The 26,020-nt window shown below is 44.4% G+C and overlaps 1 protein-coding gene across 1 annotated transcript in view; it reads left to right on the top strand.

The window, feature by feature from the left end:
• DNAH7 (dynein axonemal heavy chain 7) overlaps nucleotides 1–26,020 on the top strand; it is a 482,851-nt gene that overhangs the window by 120,450 nt on the left and 336,381 nt on the right. The window contains exons 17-21 of the mRNA XM_088451023.1: nucleotides 6,425–6,618; nucleotides 8,999–9,197; nucleotides 11,130–11,270; nucleotides 18,819–19,031; nucleotides 22,261–22,370. Coding sequence (XP_088307149.1) covers nucleotides 6,425–6,618; nucleotides 8,999–9,197; nucleotides 11,130–11,270; nucleotides 18,819–19,031; nucleotides 22,261–22,370 — 857 coding nt within the window. The remainder of the gene's footprint in view (nucleotides 1–6,424; nucleotides 6,619–8,998; nucleotides 9,198–11,129; nucleotides 11,271–18,818; nucleotides 19,032–22,260; nucleotides 22,371–26,020) is intronic.

The following is a 26,020-nucleotide window of genomic DNA, read 5'->3' as shown; positions in this document are numbered from 1 at the left end:
CAATGAACGCATGAGAGAGATGGATACCTGTACAATTGCAGTAACACCCACAAACCCAGTAGCATACATCCCAACTGTTCAGATTTTCAGGGACTGTCTCGCTGTCCCACCCATGGGCAGTCGGGAGGTTGGAGGACATGCTCTGCGCTGGTAGGAGGCTAGTGCATACTTGCTCCTGATTATTTTGGTAGCCCCCTGCACTCCTGGAGAGTAGGCACTTCTCCCACATCCTGCAAGCCAGGTCCTCTAGTATATAATTCTATAAAAATCACGTATTTTGGCCAAACCTCCAATTTACAAATGTGCAATTGCAGGATTTCCCCATGAGGTGGCATTGCCTAATGACATGAATACTCTGGCCCCACCCCCATCACGGCCCACTTGAAAATCCTCTCCAGGCCTCTCTCAGAAAGGTAAAAACAAATGTATGTAAGTATTTGCTGGAGGTTGCCCAGCTGTTGCAGGAGTCCGCATGATGTGAAAACGGGGGTATTACATGCTGTCACATTTCCAACACGGCATCCTCCAGGGGGCGTGGCCTTGGGGATCCCTGATCCCCTTGCAGTAGCATATTTAGTACAAAGTGGAGTTAATTTGCAAGAGTTTGTACCTCTGGACTAACAGTGAATTGATTTTATTACAAAAGGGTGAGTAGTATGAATAAACAGATGTGCCCTCATCTTTGCTGTAGTCGCGCCACACAGAGCGATATAGTGGCCGATCCGATAGATTGGAACGATATTGCAGCTATATAGTTCCGTGTGTGCGCATGATATCGGCCCCTGTACGCTCCTGTGAGGTTGTCTGTCGCTCCTCCAGATCTTTATGTCTGCACAAGAGATCTGGCGAATCGACGGATGATGTCATGCTAGTCTATGCGGAGGGAGGGGGGGGCGGCATATCGGGCAGCGGATCGCTCCGTGTGTGGGGACCGTCTGATATGTCGGCCGTCAGTACGTGCATCGCATCGCTGGGTGCACGTCGCACCGTGTATGGGGCCCTTTAACCTTTTTTTTCAGGATTTATTCTGTCTTTCTTGGTGTGTGCCATTCACACAAGAAAAATATTTTTTTAAAAGATGCAAACAAAATGTAAATAAAGAAAATATAAGCTATGGGGCATATCTAATTATTAAGTAAAATGTACTCCTGTACTTGTACATTAATCTTATGTTCCACAAGATGGCGATGTGGATCTGCTGAATATCATTCAGTAAAGGAAAAAAGCACCCACACAGACATTCTTCCCTACTGATCAACAAAAATAAACTTGCTCTATCTTCTCTTTTCATGATAATGTGGGCTAGCTCTTAGCATATTGGGATGAAAGGTAATGCAAATGTGATCTTTCAAGCGTCTAACCTGTCAGGGTAATTATGAATAATTGCTACTTAAAAATGTTTATTTCTTGTTTGCTAAAATATAAGAAAAGAGCGCCTTGGTGGGCAATGACATTGGCATTTTTTCAAAGGCGATGACACAGATAAATATTTCCATTTAGTAGTAGCTGTTTGTTTCATTAAAAAAAATGAAAAAATATATATTCAATATATAGTTTGCATGATGAAAAATATACACTTATTTAAATATTTGAAGTATTGCTGGAAAAGCTTTATCCCTTATTACCGAATGGCTATCACTTCTGTTTTCCTGTTTGATGTGTGTCATTATTGCTTTCTGTTTCTGTATGGTACATAAGTTGTTATGTGCTGTGATCATGTACAGCAGTCATGTCATATAGCGTAGTATAGTATAGTGTGGTACCCATTGTCCATGCAGAGTACACAATGTAATGTTGGCCAGCAGCAAAGTTTCCATAGAAATGTCATATATTTTATTAGTAACTAGTAAAGGGACCCTTGCATATGCCGGGTCACCTTGGTCCGCCTCTCCCTCCATCCAGTCCCCTCTCCATTCCATCCCCACCTAATACTTACCACATTTCTGGTGCCCGCAGACTATTCCTCCTCCATCCTCTAAGATTTGTCTTATTACTGCAGTGGGAGGTTTTGGAGCGTCCCGGTTCCTACTGTGCATATCTGGGACATTCCTTGGCAGATTATTACATACATGGTACAGTAAATGAGGATTTTATTTACACTTTTTACAGCTATTACTGTAATATCAGACACTACTGCGCATGCCTGCTATCACATTATCCCTGATTTTATGATGTCCAAATGTAAGAATTCATCTGTACTCTTTAAGAGAATAGCTTGCCTCACCACCCAGATTGTCTCCTCTCATGCTCGCCTCCAAGACTTTTGCCGCTCATCCTCCCTCTCCACTGGAATTTACTTCAAGTCAGAGTTTCTCATCTTCAGACGAGCACTTAAACCAAACATCTTTATGGAAGGCTGGCTATACACCCAGAATCTCCCCTTGCCAGGGCCAGATTAACAATGGGGTAGTTGGGACTACAGCTGCAGGCCTCCACATAAATATAGGCCAAGACATCAATACAGCATGATGACGACCAGCTGGCCACATTGTCGGCAATAAATCATAAGTATTACAATTTTCTATTTTCCTCACAGCATGATACAATTTTTCTACTGTTACATATTTAGAATGACATTGAGGGCTGATAGTGTAGGAGGTGTACATGTCCACATGGCACTGGCCACACCCAGAGAACACTGGTCACACCTACTCCGCTTCTCACAATAGGCCCGTCTATAATTATTTTCAGCCTCAGGCCTATGTGGAACTTAGGGCCTCATTCAGAGGCGGTCGGAGGATGCAAGCGGTCGCTCAGAAACTGGACCGCCGCTTGCATCCTGACCGCCCGCCTCTGTTTCGGTCGTTAGGCTGTGGGTTAACACCCACAGCTCTAACGACCGCTAGGGTGATGGTCATTGACCATCGCGTCCATCGGGGCTTACGACGAGACCCTAGGGTAGGGTCTCACTTGTCGTAAGCCCCGGAGAGCTTCTGGCTCTGTCAGACCCGGAAGCTCTCCACTGACATCACTAGTGATGTCAGTGGGGCCTCCCCCAAACGGCAGGCGTTCCCATGGGAACGCCTCCGTTTGGGCTGACACCCCCCCGGCCCGCCTTCCAAACTGGGCGAGCTGTCAATCAACATCGACAGCTCGCCCCCTTTGGAAAGAGACCCGCTACGACCAGCGCTGTCGGTCATAGCGGGTCTCACGCATGCGCACGAAGGAGCCGGCTCCCTCGTGCGCATGCTCACTAGACAAACATAGACCTTACGGCCGCCTCTGAATGAAGGCCTTAATCTGGCCCTGCCCTTACCTTTCCAGGAGCCTCTTTCCTCTTGTATGCACCTTGGCACTAGCCATGCCACCTCAGCTCCTTGTGTTTGGTCTCCAAGTCCATTCAGTGACTCTGATACTCTGACGAAGGATGCAGGCTCATTGCGTGACTTATTGCTTTCCCTTTCCTGTGACATACAGATGTGTCCTCGTAAACCTAGCCTTAGTACACCATGTGGTGCAAGATATCTGGGACGGTATTGCATAGCCGCACACAGGCTGCTATGCAAAACTATCCATCTAAAATGCTAATGCTGCAGGAGGTGTCTGAAAAGAAGACGCCTCCTGTTAGCATCTGCCATCCCAGCACTGTGACCGAGATCACAGCCTGGGATCACCATCGCAATGTTCCCCGGCATCGGCTAGCTCAGTGAGCTCCAGCTTACACAGGCTGGCCAGCTTCTGGCGTCAGCACTCCCAGAAAATAGGGGTGACACGCCCCTGTTTCTGGGACCTCAGGCCGTCTCCGCACCCCCCCAAACGCTTCTGCCTGTCAATCAGGCAGAGGCTTGGGGGAACTGGGTGCGAGATCGCAGGACCCATTCTGCACATGTGCAGAATGGGTCCTGTGCAAGCGCAGACTCCCAAACATTGGAGATGTGCGCTAACCATTGGGTTAGCGTACATCTCTGAATCAGTCCCTCTGTATGGAACTTGGCAGGGAGAAAAGCCACGGCCACTGCATTGCAGCACTTTGTATGCAGATTCGGACTCAGTTGCAAACAGCTATACAAGTGTCTCATATTAAATTAATCAGTATATTTTCACGAAACGGATGTGTTACGTCGCATTTCTACGCATTTCAAAAAAGGCTTGGCGCAAACTGGGTGGCATGGGATCTGGTGCCCCGAGAAGGACTGTTTGACATGACTGCGGCAATAGTGTATGAGGACACATTTGTACCACCACAATCTCTACAAGATAAAGTGGGTTGGCCTAGCCTCGCCCCGTATCCCCATCCTACCTAGTCTTTATTGCTGTGTGTCTTGTTTCTAAGAGATATCAATTCTCATCGTATTATACTTATAATGTGTCAGGTTACACTGTTACTATGTATATTCCTTGTATGAATTTGCGGACATTGTGGCAACTTAAAAATAAAATTAGCTGTTACTTTAGATTGTTTCAATCTCAGGGCCTGATTCTGACCCGCTCGCGAGCGCTGAGCGCTCGCAAGTGGGTCGATGGTGCCCTAGTGCGCATGCTCACGACGGAGGGAACTCCGTTGTGCGCATGCGCGAGACCCGCATAGCGACGGCCAGCCGTCGCTATGGGTCTCGCACCAAAGGGAGCGTGCTGTCGATGGTGAGTGACAGCACGCCTCCTTTGGTGGGCGTTGCTGCCCAGACGGAGGCGTTCCCATGGGAACGCCTACCGTCTGGGTCCGGCCCCACTGACATCACAAGTGATGTCAGTGGGAGTGCTTTTGGCTCTGATAGATCCAAAAGCACTCCTGGGCTTGCGGCAGCGAGACCCTACCGCAGGGTCTCGTCGCAAGCCCGATGGCCGCGATGGTCTTGACCATCGTGACCATCTTTTTGGCCACTCGCATAAGCTGTGGGTGGTCACCCACAGCTATGCGAGCGTCCAGGAGGCCGCTCCAATTTTAGGTAGGAGGGCCCTGATTCAGAGCGAGCGCTCTTCTCAGAGCGTCCGGCTCTGAATCAGGCCCTCTTTTCTCTCTGATATAATGACTGCGGACAACAGGGTAAACATTCTAATTTGTCTAATTCTGAAAGAAAAGCTTTGCATGACTTATGTAATTATGAGGATATTGTAATTCGCCCCTCCAATAAGGGGGGTCCATCATTATTTTGAATAAATCAGATAATAAAATGGAAGTGTATCGCCAACTAGCAGATGTCAATACTTATGAGAAATTGGGGTAAATCCGACTTTAAAATTCAAATGTGAGTTAGAAGAGTTATTGGCTGTTGTGGTGCAAGAAGGGTTTATTTCTGCAGAGATAAAAAATGCTTTAGCTATACAACACCCCATTGTTCCGATTTTATGTGTTACCTAAAATACACAAGACTCCGAAAAAACTCCGGGCCGCCCGATTATTGCGGCCAGAGGTTCATTATATCATGCAGTGTCTGTGTACCTGGATTGCCTTATCCAGCCGTGTATCCAGAATGAGTTTACTTATTTAAAAGATACCACAATGTTACTAAAAGCTTTAAATGGTTTATCTGAGGTACCTGAGCAATTGTTTCTTTGCACAGCTGATGTACAAAGTTTGTACGCTAGCATCCCCCATGCTGAAGGGTTGTCAGCTGTTGAAAAGTTAATTTCACATAATGAATTATACAAGGGGCCCCCGTTGGAATTTTTCTTGAAATTACTGGAGCGCACTTTAAAATGCAATTATTTTTATTTTGACGGGCAGTTCTTTATTCAAACATCTGGCTGTGCCATGGGGTCAGCTGTGGCCCCCTCATTTGCAAACAGTTACATGTTTATTATGGAGAATCGATTGTTTTTTGAGGAGACTAGGATTCGTCAACATGTGCTGTTGTTCTTCCATTACATAGATTATCTTTTCATTCTATGGATGAGTCCTGAACTCCTTTTGGAGGAGATATTTCTACAACATAATCAGTTATCACATCCGATTAAATTTACATTTAAGATTGATAGGGATACAGTAGATTTCCTCGATGTGTCCATTACTCATAAACAAGGTAAACTAGTGACCTCTCTATTCACCAAAGTGACTGATCGCACCAAAGGGGGCGTGCTGTCGATGGTGAGTGACAGCACGCTTCCTTTGGTGGGCGTGCCGGGGGCGTTGCTGCCCAGACGGAGGCGTTCCCATGGGAACGCCTACCATCTGGGTCCGGCCCCACTGACATCACTAGTGATGTCAGTGGGAGTGCTTTTGGCTCTGATAGAGCTAAAAGCACTCCTGGGCTTGCGGCAGCGAGACCCTACCGCAGGGTCTCATCGCAAGCCCGATGGTCGCGATGGTCTTGACCATCGCGACCATCTTTTTGGCCGCTCACATAAGCTGTGGGCCAGGAGGCCGCTCCAATTTTAGGTAGGAGGGCCCTGATTCAGAGCGAGCGCTCTTGTCAGAGTGTCCGGCTCTGAATCAGGCCCTCAGTTCAGAATAACATTGTAAGATACTTTTTGTTTTGTTTTGCAGGATAAGCACGTCCTTTCCGTTGTGATTATTGACAAAATGCTGGAGAAGTTCAAAAAATCAAATGAGTTTTTGGAGCTCATATTAAAGGGACTTAATGACTATCTGGAAAAGAAACGATTGTTTTTCCCTCGGTTTTTCTTCTTATCTAATGATGAGCTCCTTGAGATTTTATCAGAGACAAAGGATCCAACCAGGTCAGTTCTGCTATATACGTGATACAGTGTTCTTCTTATGCTGGGTACACACTGACATACATTGGCCGATTAATTGATCGGCCAATGTATCTACTGCCCGTCAGCCAGTGTGTACCCGCGATAAGTCGGTGAACATCACCGTTCACCGACCTATCGCATTGGCTGTACTGCACAGCCAATGGGCAGATATGTCTGCGGACATATCCATCGGCAAGTGTGTATGGGTGGTCTGTAGACCGCCTGTACACACACACAGCAGCAGCCACGAAGAGGGGGGTGGGACACGCCCCCGACATGCCCACCGGCTGCCGGGTCCCGGCCGCCGGGACCTGAGGACACAAGCAGTTGATGGCCTTTCAGTGTGTATGAACGACCATCATCTGCAGATATATCTGCAGATCACTTGATCTGCAGATATATCTGTCCGGTGTGTACCTACCTTAAGAAACAACATGAGTCATTGGAACCAGTGGTGCTCAATGAGTATTTTCCTGTGGCTGCTAATACAGCCATGACCAAGCTCTGGGTTATGGCAACTGAAGGCAGAATTATACTGTTAGGCCACACCGTTATTATATCACATCCATCATAACAGAATGCTACATTTGACTAGTATGTAATGCAGTTAACTAAATGGAATGAAGCACCCTGTCTCTCTCCTCTCTTGATCATCAACAGTCCCCTATAGTAGCTGTTGGGTGTCACAGAGGGGCAGCCAATGTCCTATACCCAATCCCAGGGGTTAGGTACAGGATGCCGGCGTTCAGGATTCTTATAGGTGTTTGGATCCCGGTGCCAGCATTCTAAGCGCCAGCATCCCGTCTGTCGTGATTTTGACCGGATCCCAATCCCAGGACTGACTCCTTGCGGTCTCCTGCCTGCTAAGGGTCTTCAGCATACTCCACAGTGTTTACTGTAGCCAAAGAGAAGTTCTTACATGTCTTTGGTCAAAACAAAATCATATAGTGGCTGCACAAGTACTGTTAATATAAGTAAAACAGGGCCAGGAATAATGTATACATCTAGATAACAAGCTGATGGTATATTTAGTATCCAGTGCTAGACATACATCCAATGCAGCTTTTGTGTCCTCAGATATTGACTGGTGGACTTAAGCAGGCCATACACGGTGCGATAAAAAGATGTACAATATGTCTTATAAGTTTTCCCTTGAAATTTTACATACTATGTGTTGAAAAGGTGTACGATTTTTCATACGATCCGATGCTTCGTTTCACGATTACAAATCGTAAACAAGCTATCGGTTGTGCACATAACCATTACGATGAATCTGCTGGAATATGAATAGAGCGGGCTTATCTGGGAGTATAAAAGGCAGTCACCATATTAGTATATAAACAATGGTAGGGCCAGAGTGGGACAAATGTACTGAGTGCCACGATGTATACTCACTTCAACACACACACGCTGCGATGCGAGTGGCTAGGGATTTTTATACACCTCGTAATCAGACATGGGATTGTATTACCTGCCAAAAGTGATACGATGTGTGTCACATCGTGGTAAGATAGGTCGCCCTCGTACGGTTTTCCAGTACGAGAGGCGATCCAATTATACGACTGCGGAGACGCGCATCGCCATCATATGTACACCAAAACAGCATACGATGTGTGCGATCACTCGTTACTATAGATCGAAATCGTACACATCGTATAAAAAATCTTACTGTCTATGGCCGCCCTTAGTAGCACACCTTACAAGAGTTATAGCTTCAGTATATAAAACTAATATCAAAGTGGACATAGTTATGAATAATGCATATATGAAATGTATATATGTAGCTAATGAGTGGGTGGCAATAATGATCCAGTATTTTTAGTATAATAAAATACTATCATATATGATATAATTCTATTTCTTAGATTTGTTCGTTACAGATATGTCCACATATATATGCTCCGTGCGCTACAAGTTGCAATACACATAACATGTGAGCGCCTCATGACTTGGTAGCGCCAAGCATCTATTCGTGCAAGTTCTTCCCTTAAAATGTGTCTTATTCACATAGTGATGTGAATAGGATGCACAAGCAGCTTATGCTGATTAAAATGATCTGTCTATATCCTGTGTGCGACTGCAGCTATGCAGCTTGTGCATGAGAAATATTACGTTACAGTGTTGCTCACAGAATTTCGGCATGCTGCACATCACTTTAATCGGCAGAAGCTGCTTGTGCGTTGTTTGCTATTCACATCACTTTGCGAATAAGACGCATTTTAAGGGAAAAAGTTGCACAAAAATATGCTGGGCGCTACCGAGTCATTCCACGGCATGGCACGGCTAGAAGGGCTGTTTAACGACAAGAAGGCTAGATGTGGACACATCTGTATTGCATTTGTGTTTGCTTTCTTTGCTATAGAGTACAGCCCCACCTAAAGAAATGCTTTGAAGGAATAGCAAAAGTGCAGTTTACAGATGTCTTGGATATCACACACATGAACAGCAGTGAAGGAGAAGTTGTTCAACTGATAAACACTATCTCCACATCAAAAGCCAGAGGCCAGGTTGAAAAGTGGCTGGTTGAGCTGGAGTCTGCAATGATTCAGTCTGTTCATAAGGTACAGTATGGTTTATTTGTGTTCTGCGTAAGGCCTTGGACTAGGTCCAAAAAGTGACATCACAGTAACCATGAATATTGGGCAGATAGGGTTAAGAATCCTGCTAATTACTACAGGAAAAGTCTTGCACACAGATGCACTACCTGGGTGTAACTGATTTGGTGTGTGAAAGGTATAAAGGATTGTGGTATCTAGTGGGCGGGGCTTCCAACGCTGATTAGCATCCGGACGATAGAGTAGGGGCTGGTATGTATAGCTAGTGTCAATAACTCTGATCAACTAATGAACCAGAGAAATACTGGGTTCAATTCATAGATGCACGTAATGTCGATGTCTGATGTAGTGGAGCAATATTTTGCTACTGCGCATGCGCCAAAGCGATTGGTGGTCGCAGAGGGGATATATTCACAAAGTGAGTGACAGTTAGTCAGCGTTTGGAGGTTACAGTGGGTGGATGGAAAAAATGGCAGGCGATTCAGGACCGTATTCTGGGCATACCCTAGTGAGCCTCTGCAAATTCATACGCATCTGGAGAGGACCCGGTGTCTTAGGTGAGATGAACATTCTGAGACAGCATAGGCTTGCTCAGAGTTTCGGTGTGAGACCAATGTTTCTGTTTTTGTACTTAAGTGGCGGATGTGAGACGCCGGAGGTCGGTGTCTCTGTGCCCAAGAGTCGTTAGCATATTTTCACAATTATGCTGCGTATATGATCACAGCAGCGACAGACATTGCCTGCATCTCTAATTCAGGCCACACTATACAGATAGAAAATTTGGGAGCAAATATGTATCAACATGGGCATAACTACCATAGTTGTAAGGGGTGCAGCTGCTATAAGGCCCAGAGCTTAAGGGGGCCCATCTTCCTTGTCAAAGTGACATGTGTTATGTACATTTTTCACCATTGTCTGGTACATAGGGGCCCTTCCAACTTTTGCAATGGGGCCTTCAAATACCTAGTTACGTCCCTGTGAGATCTACAGCATGGGGATAACAATGTGTACAGTAGTGTAAGCCTACAGGGATATGACAAATTACTTCCAAAATGTTTGTAGTGCAAAGAGGGGGATAGGGATCTAGAAAGGTTAAAAGAGAAAAGTAAAGTGTGGGTTTAGCAGAATAGGGGTATGAGGGGGGGACAGTCAGCGCAAGGTAATGCTTTGGAGACGTTCGGCACAATAGTGCCAGTAATATGGGTTTGTCTTAAACCATACCTTTAAATAGAACAATAAAAAAGGATTGTGAAGAGTCCACAATTTTAGGAGCGTAAATAATATAGACTGGGAGTCAAAGAAATGTAGTAATGATATTCATACATTTATTTAAAACTGGTGCAAGAAGATAATATTAATGAAGGATCAAGTGGTAATTGTTGTGGTCTATAAAATTAGATCTATATTTGTGGGGGTTTTTTAGCAGCGGCACTGTATTCTTCTGTGTATAATTCAACGTACCTGTGAGCCAGACCTGCAATCAAGCCCATCACATTTGTAGTTGTTTCTATAGTGAATACACATGCTATACTGTAAGTGGGCAGCACAGTCGAATAATAGCTCCTTTGCTGCCTTACGGCATTGAAAAATAAATAAACAATATTCTTATTACCAGTCTTTGATGGATTGCAATTGTCAGTCACTTGCATTTCTCCAATTTTCAGCTGCCTGTTTTTTTCCAAGTGATTGAATGTAATGCAATCAATTTGCTCATGCGGCAAATGCTGCTGATTTGTTAATATGAGCTGGGATATGAACATTTGATCCACAATACACAGTGCACATGCACAGATATCTTTCCATTCATCTACGATGTGTGGCACAAGTCTCTCAATACTATTTCTTATCAGGAAAAATGTATTGTGTCCAAAGTTTAAAGATACTTTGATGCCAGCTGTTTCTGTATTAAAGTGTAAAATGTGTCATGTTTTTTTATAGGTGATTGGTGAAGCAATTGAAGCATACCCCACAACAAAGCGCATTGACTGGGTAAGAGAGTGGCCAGGACAGACCGTACTGTGTGTGTCTCAGTGTTTCTGGACCCAGGAAGTTCAACTGTCTATACGGAAAGGTCAAAAGGTATGTATGGTATTTTTGATGAAGGTAAAGTGTACAGTATGTTGGAGACAGTAAGTTAGTACTGCAAGTAAAGTTATTACATGTGTCCTTGGAGGGAACTTTTCTGTACTTCAAATGGCTGATAACAGTTGACACAAAATTGTGGCAGCACAGTAGACAACTTGCTACCTGTCTTGGCATGGGAACCTTTGTTATAGTATATTGTTGTTTCATGTGAGAAAATCTGCTTTTAGACTTAGTGCTCCTTTCCCCTTCCAGGAACATTCATCCTTTATATATATATAGACAGGTTAGGATGACAGGATCCCTCTATGGCCACGATTCAATTCAACGTAATGCTGAAGAGCCCCAGGAAGGAGCTCCCGGAGCTATTCAGTACAGCGCGACGTTTGGTCCGACTAAAGGACTTCTTCTTGCAAGCTCCTGAGGGTGGGAGGAGAAATCCGACAAAAGTGCCGGTCGCGCGGCTGTTTCCCGGCTTAGCATGGTGCTGACACTTTAGTCGGAGGATGCCGGTTCTCACGACTAAACACCCAGGGTAAGTCACGAGAGACGGCATTCTCCGACTTAATAGCTTGCTGCATTGAATAGCCCCGGAAGCTTCCTCCCGGGGCTAATCAGCATTGCGTTGAATCGCGGCCTATATGGCTAAACAAGAAGTAGCCTGAATGCTAACTGAATACCAAGAAAGTATGATCCAGGCACTGGTAAATTTTGTTAAGCTGGGAGTTCCCAGGAGAGGAACGTTAATGGATATGCAAATAGGGCATATTTCATTACCCTCCCAAAATGTCTAATAGTCTCCCGAATTTCGGGGAGTCCACCTGAATCCCTCTAGAGCAGGTCACCCTCCCTCATCCTACCCACTTCAATGTGGAAAATTACCTGATTGATAAATATAGCCATATGTTAGGTAATGGTCAAGCTTGATTGATAATCTTTGGAACTTGCTACATGCATTTTTTTGAAGCAGTTCAAATATTGCATTTTTAGATGATGTACTCGTGAAAAGGATATCAATAATATAGGAGCTATAAAGCAAATCATGATAATTCATTAACTTTGAAAGCTCCCAGAAATGCACAGCATGCTGTATGCACCTTCTCTCACTGAGGGGCTGATTCAGGGCTGCATGCAAATCCGATTGCAGATGTCACATTTATTGTTGTATATTGAAAACACAGTGACAAGGCTTTAGATGTAGTGCAACATGATAAACGCACACAATTTTTAATCTCTAATTATATTGTCATGTTACGCATAATAAAAAAAGGCTATAAACAAATAGTATTTTTTTTCCATAATAAGTTTTTATTGATTTATTATAAAAAGCAATATGGGGTACAATATGGGGTACAAAAAAAAAAAAAAGGGTGATGGGTATAGAAAAAGAAGTGTGAGGGAGAGTGACAGAACACACTAATGCATATTAACATACAACACGGAGTGTATAATACTGTACACAATAAAACAATAAGTCACCAAGCACATTCAGGAAACAGAGAGGTCAGACACATAAATGTAAACAGTGACTAACAGTGACAGATTCAACCTCTAAGGTTTCATTCAGGTTAAATGATGGGGAGGGACAGTTTGTGACCGTCCTTGTTAGGAGCGCCCTTACCCTCTGTATCTGTGCCAGGAGAACCACTTCAGAAAGGAAGAGGAGGGGGTCATGGAGTATGGGATATCTCTAGCTTCCATCTCAAAGTGAAATTGGGTTTTGAAGATGACTTTAGCAAACGGGGGAGTACATAGCAATCTGCTTTAGGGTATCAATGAAGTAGAGTCTGGAGTAAGAGTTATACTCAATACATCTTTTATGACGTCATACAACTCCACCCAACATGGGCATAGTGTGGGGCAATCCCAAACAATACATGTAGAATTGTCCCTTCCTGATGGCATAAACACCAACAAAATGTAAAACATGGTCCAAAATCTATGGAGTTTGGTAGGGATCAAATAGTTTATGTAAAAGCCTTGTTTGAATTTCCGCATGTTTGGTACATGGGGACATGGAGAAGGAGGAGAGATGAATCGTTCCCCATTGCTTACGTGTAAATGTGCATCGGACATCCTTTCCCATTGCTGATGAATCTGGGATTTGTCTAAGGGGACAGGGGGAGATAGGCATTCGTAAAATTTGAGTCGTCTGAATTGTCACTGTCGTTTGTACCTAGCGTTGTAGTGCCTCAGACTTAAAGATTAGGAAAAGGGAGGATGGGGAAAACAAATTGGCTATTCAGGACCAGTAGGAAGCATGGAGGTCAGTTAGCATTAGATCTAGAGCTTTTATGGATATTTCTTCTTCCTCCGTAAGGGACACAGGCTTTACGCTGGGTATAGGTTGGTGGGTTGGAGTCTGGGCACCACATAGTTAATACTTGTAATCCATCAGCCCAGGCTCCCTCCCCTCCTATACCTCTCCCCCAGCCACAGGCACTTCAGCTTTTTGTTGGTGCCTGCAGCAGCGGCACACTGTCGACTGCGCAGACAGCTTCATACTTTTACTTTTATTTTTTACTGAGTAGGCAGCGCTGGCCATTCTGCAGGATATCTGCACTGTAGCTCCACCACCCCAGCACCGGTGACCGCAGCACTGGCGACTGGGTCAGCATCTTTGGCTGGAGCTCAACGGTGGGAGCCGTAGCCACAGCCGGCACAACAGGGGGACAGGTAAGCCAGCTCCCTGCTTGCCGCCGATTAAGTAGACAAAGGCGGTGCTGGCTGTGGGGACCTAGGCCCTCTATGCATTCCCACTATACCACCAAGGCAGCAGGTGACCACGTTGTAGGCGGCTATTTGTCTTGGGGTCCATGCCAGAAGTGGGAGGTCGACTCTCCCCATTAGCTCCTCCCCCGCCCCTGGGCACTTTCACTCTTAAGGCATTCCATCCTAGGGTGACTCATCCTCTCTCCCCACCTTCAGAGACACTGGACAGCCATTTTCACAGTGCCTGCTAGTGCAGCTTGTCTACAGAGAGTGCAGGCTCCTGGTCTCACTGTAGTCTTCATCCTCAGCGGTATGGGTGTATCTAGGGGTTCAAGCTTACCTGGTAAAGTAAGAGACTGACGCCCCCCCATATTTTAAACAGGGAGAGTGCACGCCAAAGGCGAGCACACCATAAAAGGGGCATGGTCTCGTGGGTAAGGGACATGGACAAACAATAGTACCCCCAATTCATATTATGCCACATTGTAGCGCTCCTTACTCACATTACACCGCATAGCATTGTCTTATACACGTTACCCCACACAATAGTACCCCTTATACACGTTATGCCACAGAGTAGTACCCTTTATACACGTTGCGCTACACAGTAATACTCCTTATACACGTTATGTCACACAGTAATACCCCTTATACACGTTACATCACACAGTTGTACCCCTCATACACATTACGCCACACACTAGAGCCCCTTATTCAAATTACACTACACAGTAGTACCCCTTATACATGTTACACTATACAGTAGTACCCCTTCTACACATTACGCGACACAGTAGTAGTACCTATTGTTACTTCAGGACAATCTGAGCCACACAAGAATTATACAGAGGAAATATCATGAGTGCATCTGCCTGTCGTAATTGGGAAATAAGCAGGGACGGCTTGAGGACCGTTCGAGTAGTGCGTCTGCACAGGGCGGAATCCACCAGCCGTCGCAGCCTGCCTGTGTCTAGCGGTGCACGAGGACTCCACCCTCCGCCTACCTGCTGGCATTCATGGTATGACCTCAGGGAGAGGTGAAGGTAAGGGGCGGTGGGTGAGGGTAGCGGTGGCAGTGTAGCACAGGGTGCAAGTGGACCTATGGCCTGCCCTGGAAATAGGTATCAATCAGATAATGATCAAGATAAGATCAGAATTGCGTGTTGCTGCAATTCAATGAAAAATACCAAAGCAAATATAAAGTATAGGGGTATAGCAGTCACACCAGAGGTGTATATATAATGAGTGCAGGGTGTGCGGTGCCCCCTCTGCACACCCTGCACCCATATTATCTAATACTTACCTCTCCAAGGTCCTGTGTCGGGTGTCTTAGCCCTGCACAAAACACCGAAAAATGGTCACCGCTGCCTTTTTTCCGGCATTTGAGAAAGGTGGCCGTGCTATTTCCCCAGCGACCTGCGCATGCGTTGTAGACTCTGGGCACTAGTCTGTGCCCAGAGTCTACTGATGCTGAGGTCGGCGGTCAGACGTGTCAGTCTGCTATCAGCCGCCGAGGAGAGAGGAGTGGGCCCCAGACGGTGAATGCACACGGGTCCCTTCCTCTCTTAATTTGCCCCCGAGTCACACACACAAAAAAGGAAAATAATCTGTGGCTGAACCTACTATTGTCTAGTACAGTGATCACTGTAGGATGCCCGCAGCAGCGCTGATACAGTCAGCACCAGCAGGGAAATCTCCTCATATAGGCAGTTGGCAGAGAGCGCCTCCCGCTGCAGAGCGGACCACATCACCAAGACCTACAGAATCGGAAGGGAGATCCACAATGTTCAAGCACCAAAGCCGCTCAGTAGTGAGACCAGGAGAGTACCAGGCACGCGGTGGCAGGCAGTCCCAGCAGTAACTGCCAATGTCTTCCATGAGCCAGAGCAGGAGTCCCACTGCAGGCTGCACTAGAACCAGAAAGAGCACCTTGGTGGACCTTTCCGTTCTTGTACATCTTCCCGCCAATCTCTCTGATTCTGCGGGTCCTTCACAAGTTGAAGTTGGAGGGTAGCACAGTGATCCTAGTGGCTCCCGATTGGCCACGATGGGCTTGGTACATGGATCTTCAGGGTATCTCCATCAATGCTCCTCTGTGTCTTCATCTGCAGCCAGATCTTCTGTCTCAGGGCCCGTGTTTACATCCAGATCTGGTCCGTCTATCTTTGACGGGGTAGCTCTTGAGACATCTTTCCTGAGAGCTAAGGGGTTCTCCAGGTCAATCATAAACACTATGCTCAATACCCGTAAGTTTACCATAGAGTCTGGAGGACTTACTTTGACTGGTGTTTCTGGAGGACTTACTTTGACTGGTGTTCGCCTAGGAATTTTAACCCCAGGTCATTCCAACGCTTTCGAGTTCTTTCTTTTCTGCAGATGGGTCTGGATTTGGGCCTCTGCCTTGCTTCACTGAAGGTGCAGGTTTCAGCCCTTTATGTACTCTTCCAAAGACAGATTGCCCTGTTATCTGATGTTTAGACTTTCCTACAGGGTGTCCTTCATGTACAACCTCCATTTGTACTGCCGATGGCTCCTTTTAATTTGTCTTTGGTTCTTAGGGCCCTTCAGTCTTCGCCCTTTGAGCCTATAAACGCAGTGGACATTTTTTGGCTTACCTGGAAGACTGTCTTCCTTATTGCCATCGCTTTTGCCCGGCAGGTGTCGGATTTGAGCGCATTGTCCTGTCACTCTCTGTTTCTTATCTTTCACCAGCTGTCCTTTGAACATGATTAGGCTATCTTCCTATAGTTGTTTCCAGGTTCCATATCAATCAAGAGATTGTGGTCCCTTCTTTTCAGGTTCCAGACTCTACACCTGAGGAGGTCTCCTTGGATGTTGTACGGGCCCTCTGGATTTATGTGGACAGGACAAAGGACCTTCGCAGGACAGGTGCTTTCTTTGTCCTGTATGTTTTTCACAAATGGTGCTGACCGGTACTAAGCAGCCTTTGGTCAGATGGATCCATTTGACTATCCGGCACCATCCGTGGTGACTACTCATTCTACCCAGTCAGTTTGAACTTCGAGGGCAGTGCAACATGGTGCCTCTGCAGAGCAGCTGTGAAAAGCAGCCATGTGGTCCTCTGCCCATACGTTTCTAAAGTTGTATTCCTTTGATACCTTCACCTCTCCTGATGCAGCTTTTGGATGAAGAGTTCTCAGTGCGGCCCAGGAGCATCCCCACTCTAAGAGGTTTAGCTTTGGGATGTCCCAGCGTACAGCCTGTGTCCACTAGGGAGGAAGAAGAAAAGGAGATCTACATGCTTATCTGTTAAATTATTTTCTTCAATTCCATAGGGGACACAGGGCGCGCACTCTGACGCACCTGGTTTGCGGGCTTTGCTCTGCTTCTGTTTTTTCTGTCCACATCTGCTGTGTGCTTGAACCCAAGTGTGTGTCGGTGTTCCTTCTCCTTCTCGTTCTTTGCCTTAGGCTTGTTAACTTAACTGAAGCACCTTTGGCTGGGGGCTTGGTATAGGGGGGAGGGAGCCTGGGCAGATGGATTACAAGTATTAACTATGTGGTGCCCAGACTCTAACCCACCAACCTATATTAAGCATAAAACCTGTGTCCCCTATGGAATTGCAGGATAGGATTTAACAGATAAACACATAAATCTCATTATTTCTGGTAAGGAGAGTAAAATCAGTGGGAAGGGAGTTTGGCATCCCATACCTTTTTAAGGCATCCATAACGGCCATGGGAAGTAAGCAGTGCTTTGGTCAAAGCTGGCTGGGAGACCAGAGAAGGTCTGGTAGAGGAAAGCCAAAGGCATGGACACATTCCAGGTCTATCCAGGGCTGCGAGCAGGGGAGAAGGAACCAGTCACTAAGCCATGAGAGTAGGGCTGCCTCCGGATAGCAGGTCAGGGAGAGCCAGGCCTCCCAGACGTTTGGAGCAAGTCATACGACCGAAGGCTAGACAAGGGAGTCTTATGCTTCCAGACATAAGAGGCATCAACTGTTTCATAAAGTCTATGAGGCTATGATGGATTACATATGGGATAGCTATGAACAGGTACATTAGCTTGGGTAAAAGCATCAATTTAAATACCTCCAGGCGGCCCAACCAAGAGACCTCATAATTCATCCAGGCACCAGATATGTCATGGAAAACTCCTTCCAAATGAAAGGGAAACACCTGTTCCATTAGCTAAGGGACAGGAAAGGAACTTTAATAGGCAAGGCCTCATTTTTAGTGGTGTTGAGTTTATAGTAGGAAGCTGCGCTATAATACTCCAGCATAGATTGGAGAACAAATAAAGAGATCTCAGATTTGGAGACGAATAAAAGGACATTGTCTGTAAAGAGACATAGCTTGTGGGGGGTGTCTTGTATCAAAAGGCTCGGGAAGTTAGGTGATAAGTGGAGTGTTTGTGCCAAGGGTTCGATGGCCAATGCAAAAATCAAGAGGAACAGAGGACAGCCCTGCTGGTACCGTTAGTGATTGTGAAAGGTGAGAAAAGAAAGCAGTTCCTAAAAACATGAGCAGATGGTCCATTGTAAAGGGCTTAGATTGAGGGGTATATTTACTGGGTATATTTACTAAAGTGTGGTATTTCAGAAGTGGAGTTGTTGCCCATAGCAACCAATCAGATTCTAGTTATTATCTTCTAGAAGGTGCTAAATAACAAAGTAGAGGTATATTTACCAAAGTGCGGGTTTTTTGTAGTGGAGTTGTTGCCCATAGCAACCAAACAGATTCTAAGTTAAGAATATCATCTTGAAAACAAATTTAGAGAGAACCTGCCGCATTTAGCTTCAATGCAACCTATCAAACGCCTTCTCGACGTCTACAGATAGTCTTTTTGATATTTATTTTTTCACAATTTCAGGCACTTGAAAATTACCTGGAACAGAACAATAAACAGATTGATGACATTGTTGCTCTAGTGCGTGGAACATTGTCAAAGCAGAACCGCGTTACACTTGGAGCACTTGTGGTCTTAGATGTTCATGCAAGAGACGTCCTTGCAGCTCTTGTGAACAAACATGTCAGTGATGAAAATGACTTTGAATGGTTAAGCCAGCTGAGATACTATTGGGAGGTAAGTTATGAGGCTGTTCATTTGCATTTAGCTTCATATTTCCAGTACTGTATGTTAACTAATAATGATATTGCTTGCAAAACCTCTGTGTAATTATTCTTTCTAAATCATAAGACGCATAATTTCTAGAAATATAACATTTAACTAGAGATAGCTGGCATGATTATTTTAAGAAGAAAATATACTTTTATTTAGATTAAAGAGGAAGACAATTAAAAAATTAATTAACTAAATTGCCTTCAAATAGTATGTTGTTTCTCTTGTCATCATTCTTTCTCTTGTGCAAATATGGTTTGGTATTTATTTGTAAAGTCATCTGACTTGACTGCAAAGCTCGTCTGGGATCGCTTCATAATTTGCAAGTGGTGCTTAAAAATAGATGATGAAAGATGAGAGAAATTAAAGCACATTTTTAGTTATTTACAAAGCTCAGCCTTCAGACATGTGCAGTTCGAATTAGCCTGAATTTTAACTAATTGCTTCTATTTTCTCATGTCTGTGATCAGTCAGTTTGTGACCCAGTTTTACCCACACAGAAATGTGCAATATTGTGTGGGGAGATAAATAGTCAGAATTAGCGTTGTGCTTGCTCTCTGACCGGAGCTATGCCAAATTAATATGGTGAACATGTCTGACTTACAACCACTTCCATGCAGTTTGTTTAAATGTATGTCAAAATATTTTTTTTTCTGTTTTTAAAATAACCTATTTCCCTTGTGATTGAATAGAGTACTGTCTGACGAATTGTCAATAATAATCCCTTCTCTATATCAGAGACTGGCAAATTCCATCTTCATGTAACCTTTACAGTTCATTTTCCATATCTGCAGGCTGGTGCACAGGTGTATTCTGGGCAACTACGCGGGGTATGCAACCGGTTCCCGCCACCCAGGGCACAAGGCCATGGTGGTGGCACAGTTGCTGACCTCACTTCACCCTTTTCCAGGATGAAAGGCATAGGGCATGTCCTTAGGTTGTGCGAAAGCATGCAAACCAATCGTACACACATTTTCTACTCACAGCATCCTGCCCGTACACTTTCACCAACATTTCATGCATCTCTGTTGCCGATTTACCAAATTGGAAGCAGAACTTAATGTTGTGTTGTTGCTCCATTGCTGTTCGACGCACACTGCTCAGGACACTCTGTTGAAATGAATGCAATGGCAGTGCGGTGGCGACCTCGGGCAAACCCTGACTGAGGGCAGGTCCGACATGTTCATGCATGTCAGCGCGCATGAGAGACCTTGTTGCAAGCGTTGCATACAGATATATCAGACAAGTCACCAAACTTTTTAGAGAGACCTTGTATATCCAGGCCCCTCACCTCTGATTCTTTTCTCACCCTGGGTCCTCGTCTTCCAATACTTCTACAGAGGACCACTAAAGCCCAAACGTGACACTCTTCAAATACCCTTTCATTGTAGTGTGTACCAGTACCAGTTGTCTGCATGGAATGGGATTGTATTGCCAACGGCTGTATAGCCTTCGGTTCAATTTCCAACAGCGGCTGGCCGAAAGGGAGGAAATCCCAACAGTGGAGGGAAGTACAGCTAACCCTCCCCTCTCCCCCCCTAACCTTAACCCTCCTTTAGGGGTGCCTAACCCTAACCTCCCCTCCTAGTGCCTAACCCTAACCTCCCCCTGTTAGTGCCGAAACCTAACCCCCCCCTCCCCGCACCCTAAACCTAACCCTCCTGGGGGGATGCCTAATCAGGGCCTGATTAAAGGGGGGGGGCAACAGGGGCGATCGTCCCTGGGCCCCCACACCTGAAGGGCCCCCCCACCCAGCCATCAGGGTTGAGGTGAACCAGAGGAGACTGAACCAGTTCCGCCTCCTCCGGACACCTAACCCCAGTGCCGCAAGGAGACACCAGGCGGGCGCCCGGCTCCCTCCCCGCAGCGGCAGCCAGACCCGGAGACTAGAGCTCACTCGTGAGCTCCGGCTTCCGGCTCAGGCAGTGAACTATGGGAGAGACGTGCACTGCATAAAGGGCACGTAATAGGGGCCCCCACATTTTTGTTGCCCAGGGGCACCCACAGACCTTAATCCGGCCCTGTGCCTAACTAACCGTACCTGACCATAAGTCCCCCTGGGGTGCCCTAAACCTAACCCCCCCCCCTGCGGCTAAGAGGACTGGTGCCCGTACTTACCTCGCTCGGACCTGCGTCATTCTGCATTCCGGCGTTGGTATCTTGACGCCTGTCATAACTCCCTAGCCGGCATTCCGGTGTTGGGATTGTGACCGGCGGCACCACCGGTCACATAACTACACCCCGTCTGCATCACGTTTTCTGCTTTTCTACATTGTCTATAGATAATAGATTACAGTAAAAAGTCAAAGTTTACCTAACCTTTTCAGTGCACAGCATGTGGCAGCAAAAACAATTAGGAAATAAACAAAAGCCTACTTAACTTTGGAGGCTAAATAAACAATTCTTTACTGGTCAGTTGTGCTGATGTCTGGCTGATTCCTGTGCAGTAGAGCGATCACTGGGTAAATTACATTTGTGACATGCTCCCCGATATCAGTGTATGCACAGTAGCGTATACTCGGAGCATGCACAGACGGGAGTGGGAGGGCGCACTAAGGCTGCACAAGCACCATTCTCTCTTCATTCACACCAGGTGCAGAATGAGGGTACAAAATAAAAAAATGAAATGCAGACCTATTTATGTGGTCCCTATAATGGTTTGAGACCTAATATAAAGTACACATATTTATTGTGCTTACAATTGGGAGAACTTGCTGATTACTTTTTGGGATTACCATATGAGGTAACACTATTAAGAGTGTAATTATGTAAGAAAGGGAATATTTTCTTCTTATTTTTTCCTCTATAATGTCCATAAAACAAAATATTTATTTTACTATTCTATCAAAACCTAATTTCGGTTCAAAAATACAAAATATATAATCCATTTATTTGTATAGAATAAATAATAATAAAAATATCTCTGAAGTGGCACTTTGCCAACTTGCAAAAATCAGATTGGTCAAAAATAATGTTGTTGTGATTATTATTTTTATTACAGTATTATGATGGTTTATTTATAAAATACCAGCGTATTCTGCAGTGATGTATAGTAGTAAATAACAGCAAACGTGTTACAACATTGGAATACAACTACATAACAATGTAAATAGTCTGTGACCAATGTGCAACACTTGATACAGATATATTATCACACAATAACTTGTAATAATATATGATTTGTTTTATGCAGGAAGGACATATGCAGACAAAAATGATCAATGCTGGCTTGCAGTATGGATATGAGTATCTTGGCAACACCCCCAGATTGGTTATTACTCCTTTGACAGATAGATGTTACAGGTACAATGAAAACCAAAAAGGCACAGAATTTTGAAAAATAATTAATGTTATTTACCAATATATTGATAATCTATAGCATATTAGGGTGATGTGCCAACACATATTCGCCTTATACAGCACCATCAACCTTGCTAGTATTCCTGCGGTGACTATCGGGTGCGGGGAAAAACTTGAGATGTTGATGGCCGTGATGTACTGTTCTGACACAGCGTGCTGAATTGGATCGCCCCTATTCCTCTTGTTCAGGAGAAAGAATGAGAGGTTATCGCACATATTGGCATGTGGCCTAATATCTTCAGAAGCCACTGAAGATATTAGGCAACTGGCTAGGAACCTTTTTTTTAAGCAATTTATCACGCATCAAAGGGAGTTCTATGCAAAAACATATCTGTTCAAAGTAGGGCCACAAGCATGCTGCTTCAGGATTGTTCCTTAGTGTATTAGACTTATTTAATTTATTTATTATGAATGGCAATGCTAAAGACTGCTGGTTATCCATTCTCAAAGTAAAGATGTGTGCTCAAAGTACAGATGTGTCCTCATACACCCAGGGGTAAATTTACTAAAGTGACAGTTTTTAGAAGTGAGTTTTAAAAGAAATGTTGCTCATAGAAACCAATCAGATTCTACTTAACATTTAACTAGCACCTTCTAGAAGATAATAGCTAGAATCTGATTGGTTACTGTGGGCAACATCTCTTCTAAAACTCACTTCTAAAAACTCTCACTTTAGTAAATTTACCCCTAGTGACTTTTCACCGAGATGCTTTGTGCGACTTGGTTGTTCTGCCACTGGAAGCAAAGCATACATTTTCCTAAATATGGTGTCTCAGTTGCAATGTAGCCCTATACAAAGCCACTCACAATGTACTAGGATCGCCAAGTTACTACTTTTGTCGCAAATTAACTGGTATAAAATGTGTATAAGTTACAGGGTAAGCATAATGAAACGTTTCTGGAGGAATGGCCTCAACTGTATTTCATGGGAACCTTTCTTACACAGATTTGCAACTTTGGCCCGTATTCAATTAGAAGCGAAAAGTCTGTTGCCGGACTTTTCGCCGTCATCGCTGGTTTTGGGTGCGAAAAAGTATTGCGCTCGTCCCCGCTTATCCCCATATTCAATTCCAAATCGGCGAAAACGGGACCCGGCGAAACTTAAATAAGCGAAAAGTTCTGTCAGTTTTGGGGAAATCAGCCTGACACCCCCCAAAAGATGCACTGACATGAGGGATCACTCTGGATACCCCCGAATAGCCCTACTGAAGGTATTTGGCCACTTTAGATGGTCTCAATAGCTGCTATTTTGCATGTTTTAAAAAGTGGTGAAGAATAGCATTTTGGAGGTTTTTTTGAGAAAATAACTAGTCCCGTCAAATTTGGGGTACATGAAAATGGGTACTAGCATATTTTGAAGTTGCTAATGTGATATTTTAAAAATCTTGAAAAATCCACCTGCTGCAACCACCTGCAATCATAAAAGCACCTGCCACATACTTGGGGACCCCCCTGGAGTCTATTTTGCTAGTTTTTAACTTTGTACCCCAACTTTTTTTTTTGCCCCCAAAATTAAAGTACTTTTTTGGGTGCTCTAAATTATTTTTTACAATTTTTTTGAACCAGTTTACCTTTGGGGGGCTGTCCAAAAGGTGATGGGTGGTTTTTCTGCGTTTGCACCCCAAAACCCCAATTCTGCACTTTTTTTCCACCTGCTATTCATAGGCCTTGGTGAAAAGTATTTGGAATTGAATACGGGGAAAAGTGGAATCGGCGAAAATTACATCATTGGCGAAAAAGTATCGCCGAAACTGAGTTTTCACTTCTAATTATAATACGGCCCTTAGTCACACACAGAAGTGCAAGTACTGCCAACCCCTGTGGTCATTGTACACCTGCAATTTACAGTGCATCTGGAAAGTATTCACAACACTTCACTTTTTCCACATTTACAGCCTTATTCCAAAACTGAATAAATTCAGTTTTGTCCTAAAAATTCTACACACAATACCCCATAATGACAACGTGTAAAAAGTTTTTTTGCGATATTTGCAAATTTAATGGTCATTTAGACATCTATCATCGGGCAAACTTGCTGGACCACCTGACGGTAAAGTCAGGTTGAGCATGTTGGCAGATGATTGATGTGCCTACACTGAACTACTGCTCATTCAGTGTAGGCACATCACAGACTGACAAACGACTGCACGTTTACAATGTCGTAATCGTGCCGTCTTTTGTCTGTCTTCTAGTGGATGGGCAGCATAAGTCACAAAGTCTGTGTTGTGCCAGGCAGGGCTATTTAGTGCGATTTGAGCAAAGGTTTATGAGGAGTCGAGGATACATCTTTACGTTAAAAGAACAAACTGTACATATGGATAAAATCCAAAAGTGTAAAGCTGGCTACACACTTGCACTGCGCCATACACACCACATGCAGATGGGACAATGCAATGAACAACCATCGCGAACGACAGATTGTGCATACACACTGCATGATTTGCACTATATATTATTCCGATCCACGACAGAACGATATATTATACGACAGATTGTATAGTGTGTACCAAGCTTTTGTTATACACAAACTTTTGTTTTAATAGAATACTCTTCCTTGAGTAGCAAAAGCAATGTACTCTGAACAGATGATAATTGATACAGGATGAAAATTTTGGAAAGTATAGTAGTATTTCATGGGGCACACATACTTAATAGTGATTACTATAAAATAAAACTTTTATTAATATAACTCAGTGTGGTGTGTAATATATATGAAGGTAGGAAGAAAAAGTTCAATAAACAGGAAGATTTTTATATTTATTACACATCATACTGGGTTTTATCATTTGCTTTTAACGTAATAATAACTTATATTTTATACTATCACTATTTAGTATGTGTGCCCCATAAAGCAATTCTATTCCTTCCTAAATTTTGATACTTAGCTTCATTCTGGGGAGCACCTTCCAGAGACCAGTATTGCAGTAATTTGTTCATGTTTAATAGGTAATCATAGGTGAACTCTTATGCAGCTTTCTCTTCAACTCTTATATTATATTTCAAACAACCGAGATTTATAAGTGTGTTTGATTGTTACTGCTGCCTGCTGGGCAAAACTTTTTTAAAGAGAGGACTGAATCAGAAAGGTGCAAGTATTGTTCACACAATGAATGAAGAAACACAGGGTACATTAGTTGTGTCACTCTAGCATTTATGAGATACATTCTAAATGGCCACCATTAGGAAATATATTTTTATCTTTGACAAGTGATGCCAGAGCATGTAGGAGATAATGTATTCCAAAAGAATAGTTTGCAATATAGTAAAAAAGAGGGTCAATATTCTCTCAGAACTAATTAAAGAGTTGCAAATTGCATCATTGTGCTGTAACCGGAATTGGTATGTAATGCCGCCGGATGTATTGCCAACGGACTAAATATGACACTGGAAGCCCGAACCACAGGATCCTGACTGGGGCTGGTATGTACCCTAACCCTCCCCTCTCCCATCCTAACCCTAACCCTCCCCCTGTGATGCCTAACCCTAACCCCCCTTCCCGCACCCTAAACCTTACCCTTCCAGGGGGGGGTGCCTAACCCTAACCTCCCCCCAGTGGCTCCTAACCCCCCTTCCCCTAACCTAACACTAACTCT

Source organism: Taudactylus pleione, unplaced genomic scaffold (genome assembly GCF_031769625.1).
Source record: "Taudactylus pleione unplaced genomic scaffold, aTauple2 ptg000536l, whole genome shotgun sequence".
Classification (NCBI taxonomy): domain Eukaryota; kingdom Metazoa; phylum Chordata; class Amphibia; order Anura; family Myobatrachidae; genus Taudactylus; species Taudactylus pleione.
The sequence above is the reverse complement of the archived record's forward strand: the minus strand, read 5'-3'. Positions and strand labels throughout refer to the sequence as shown.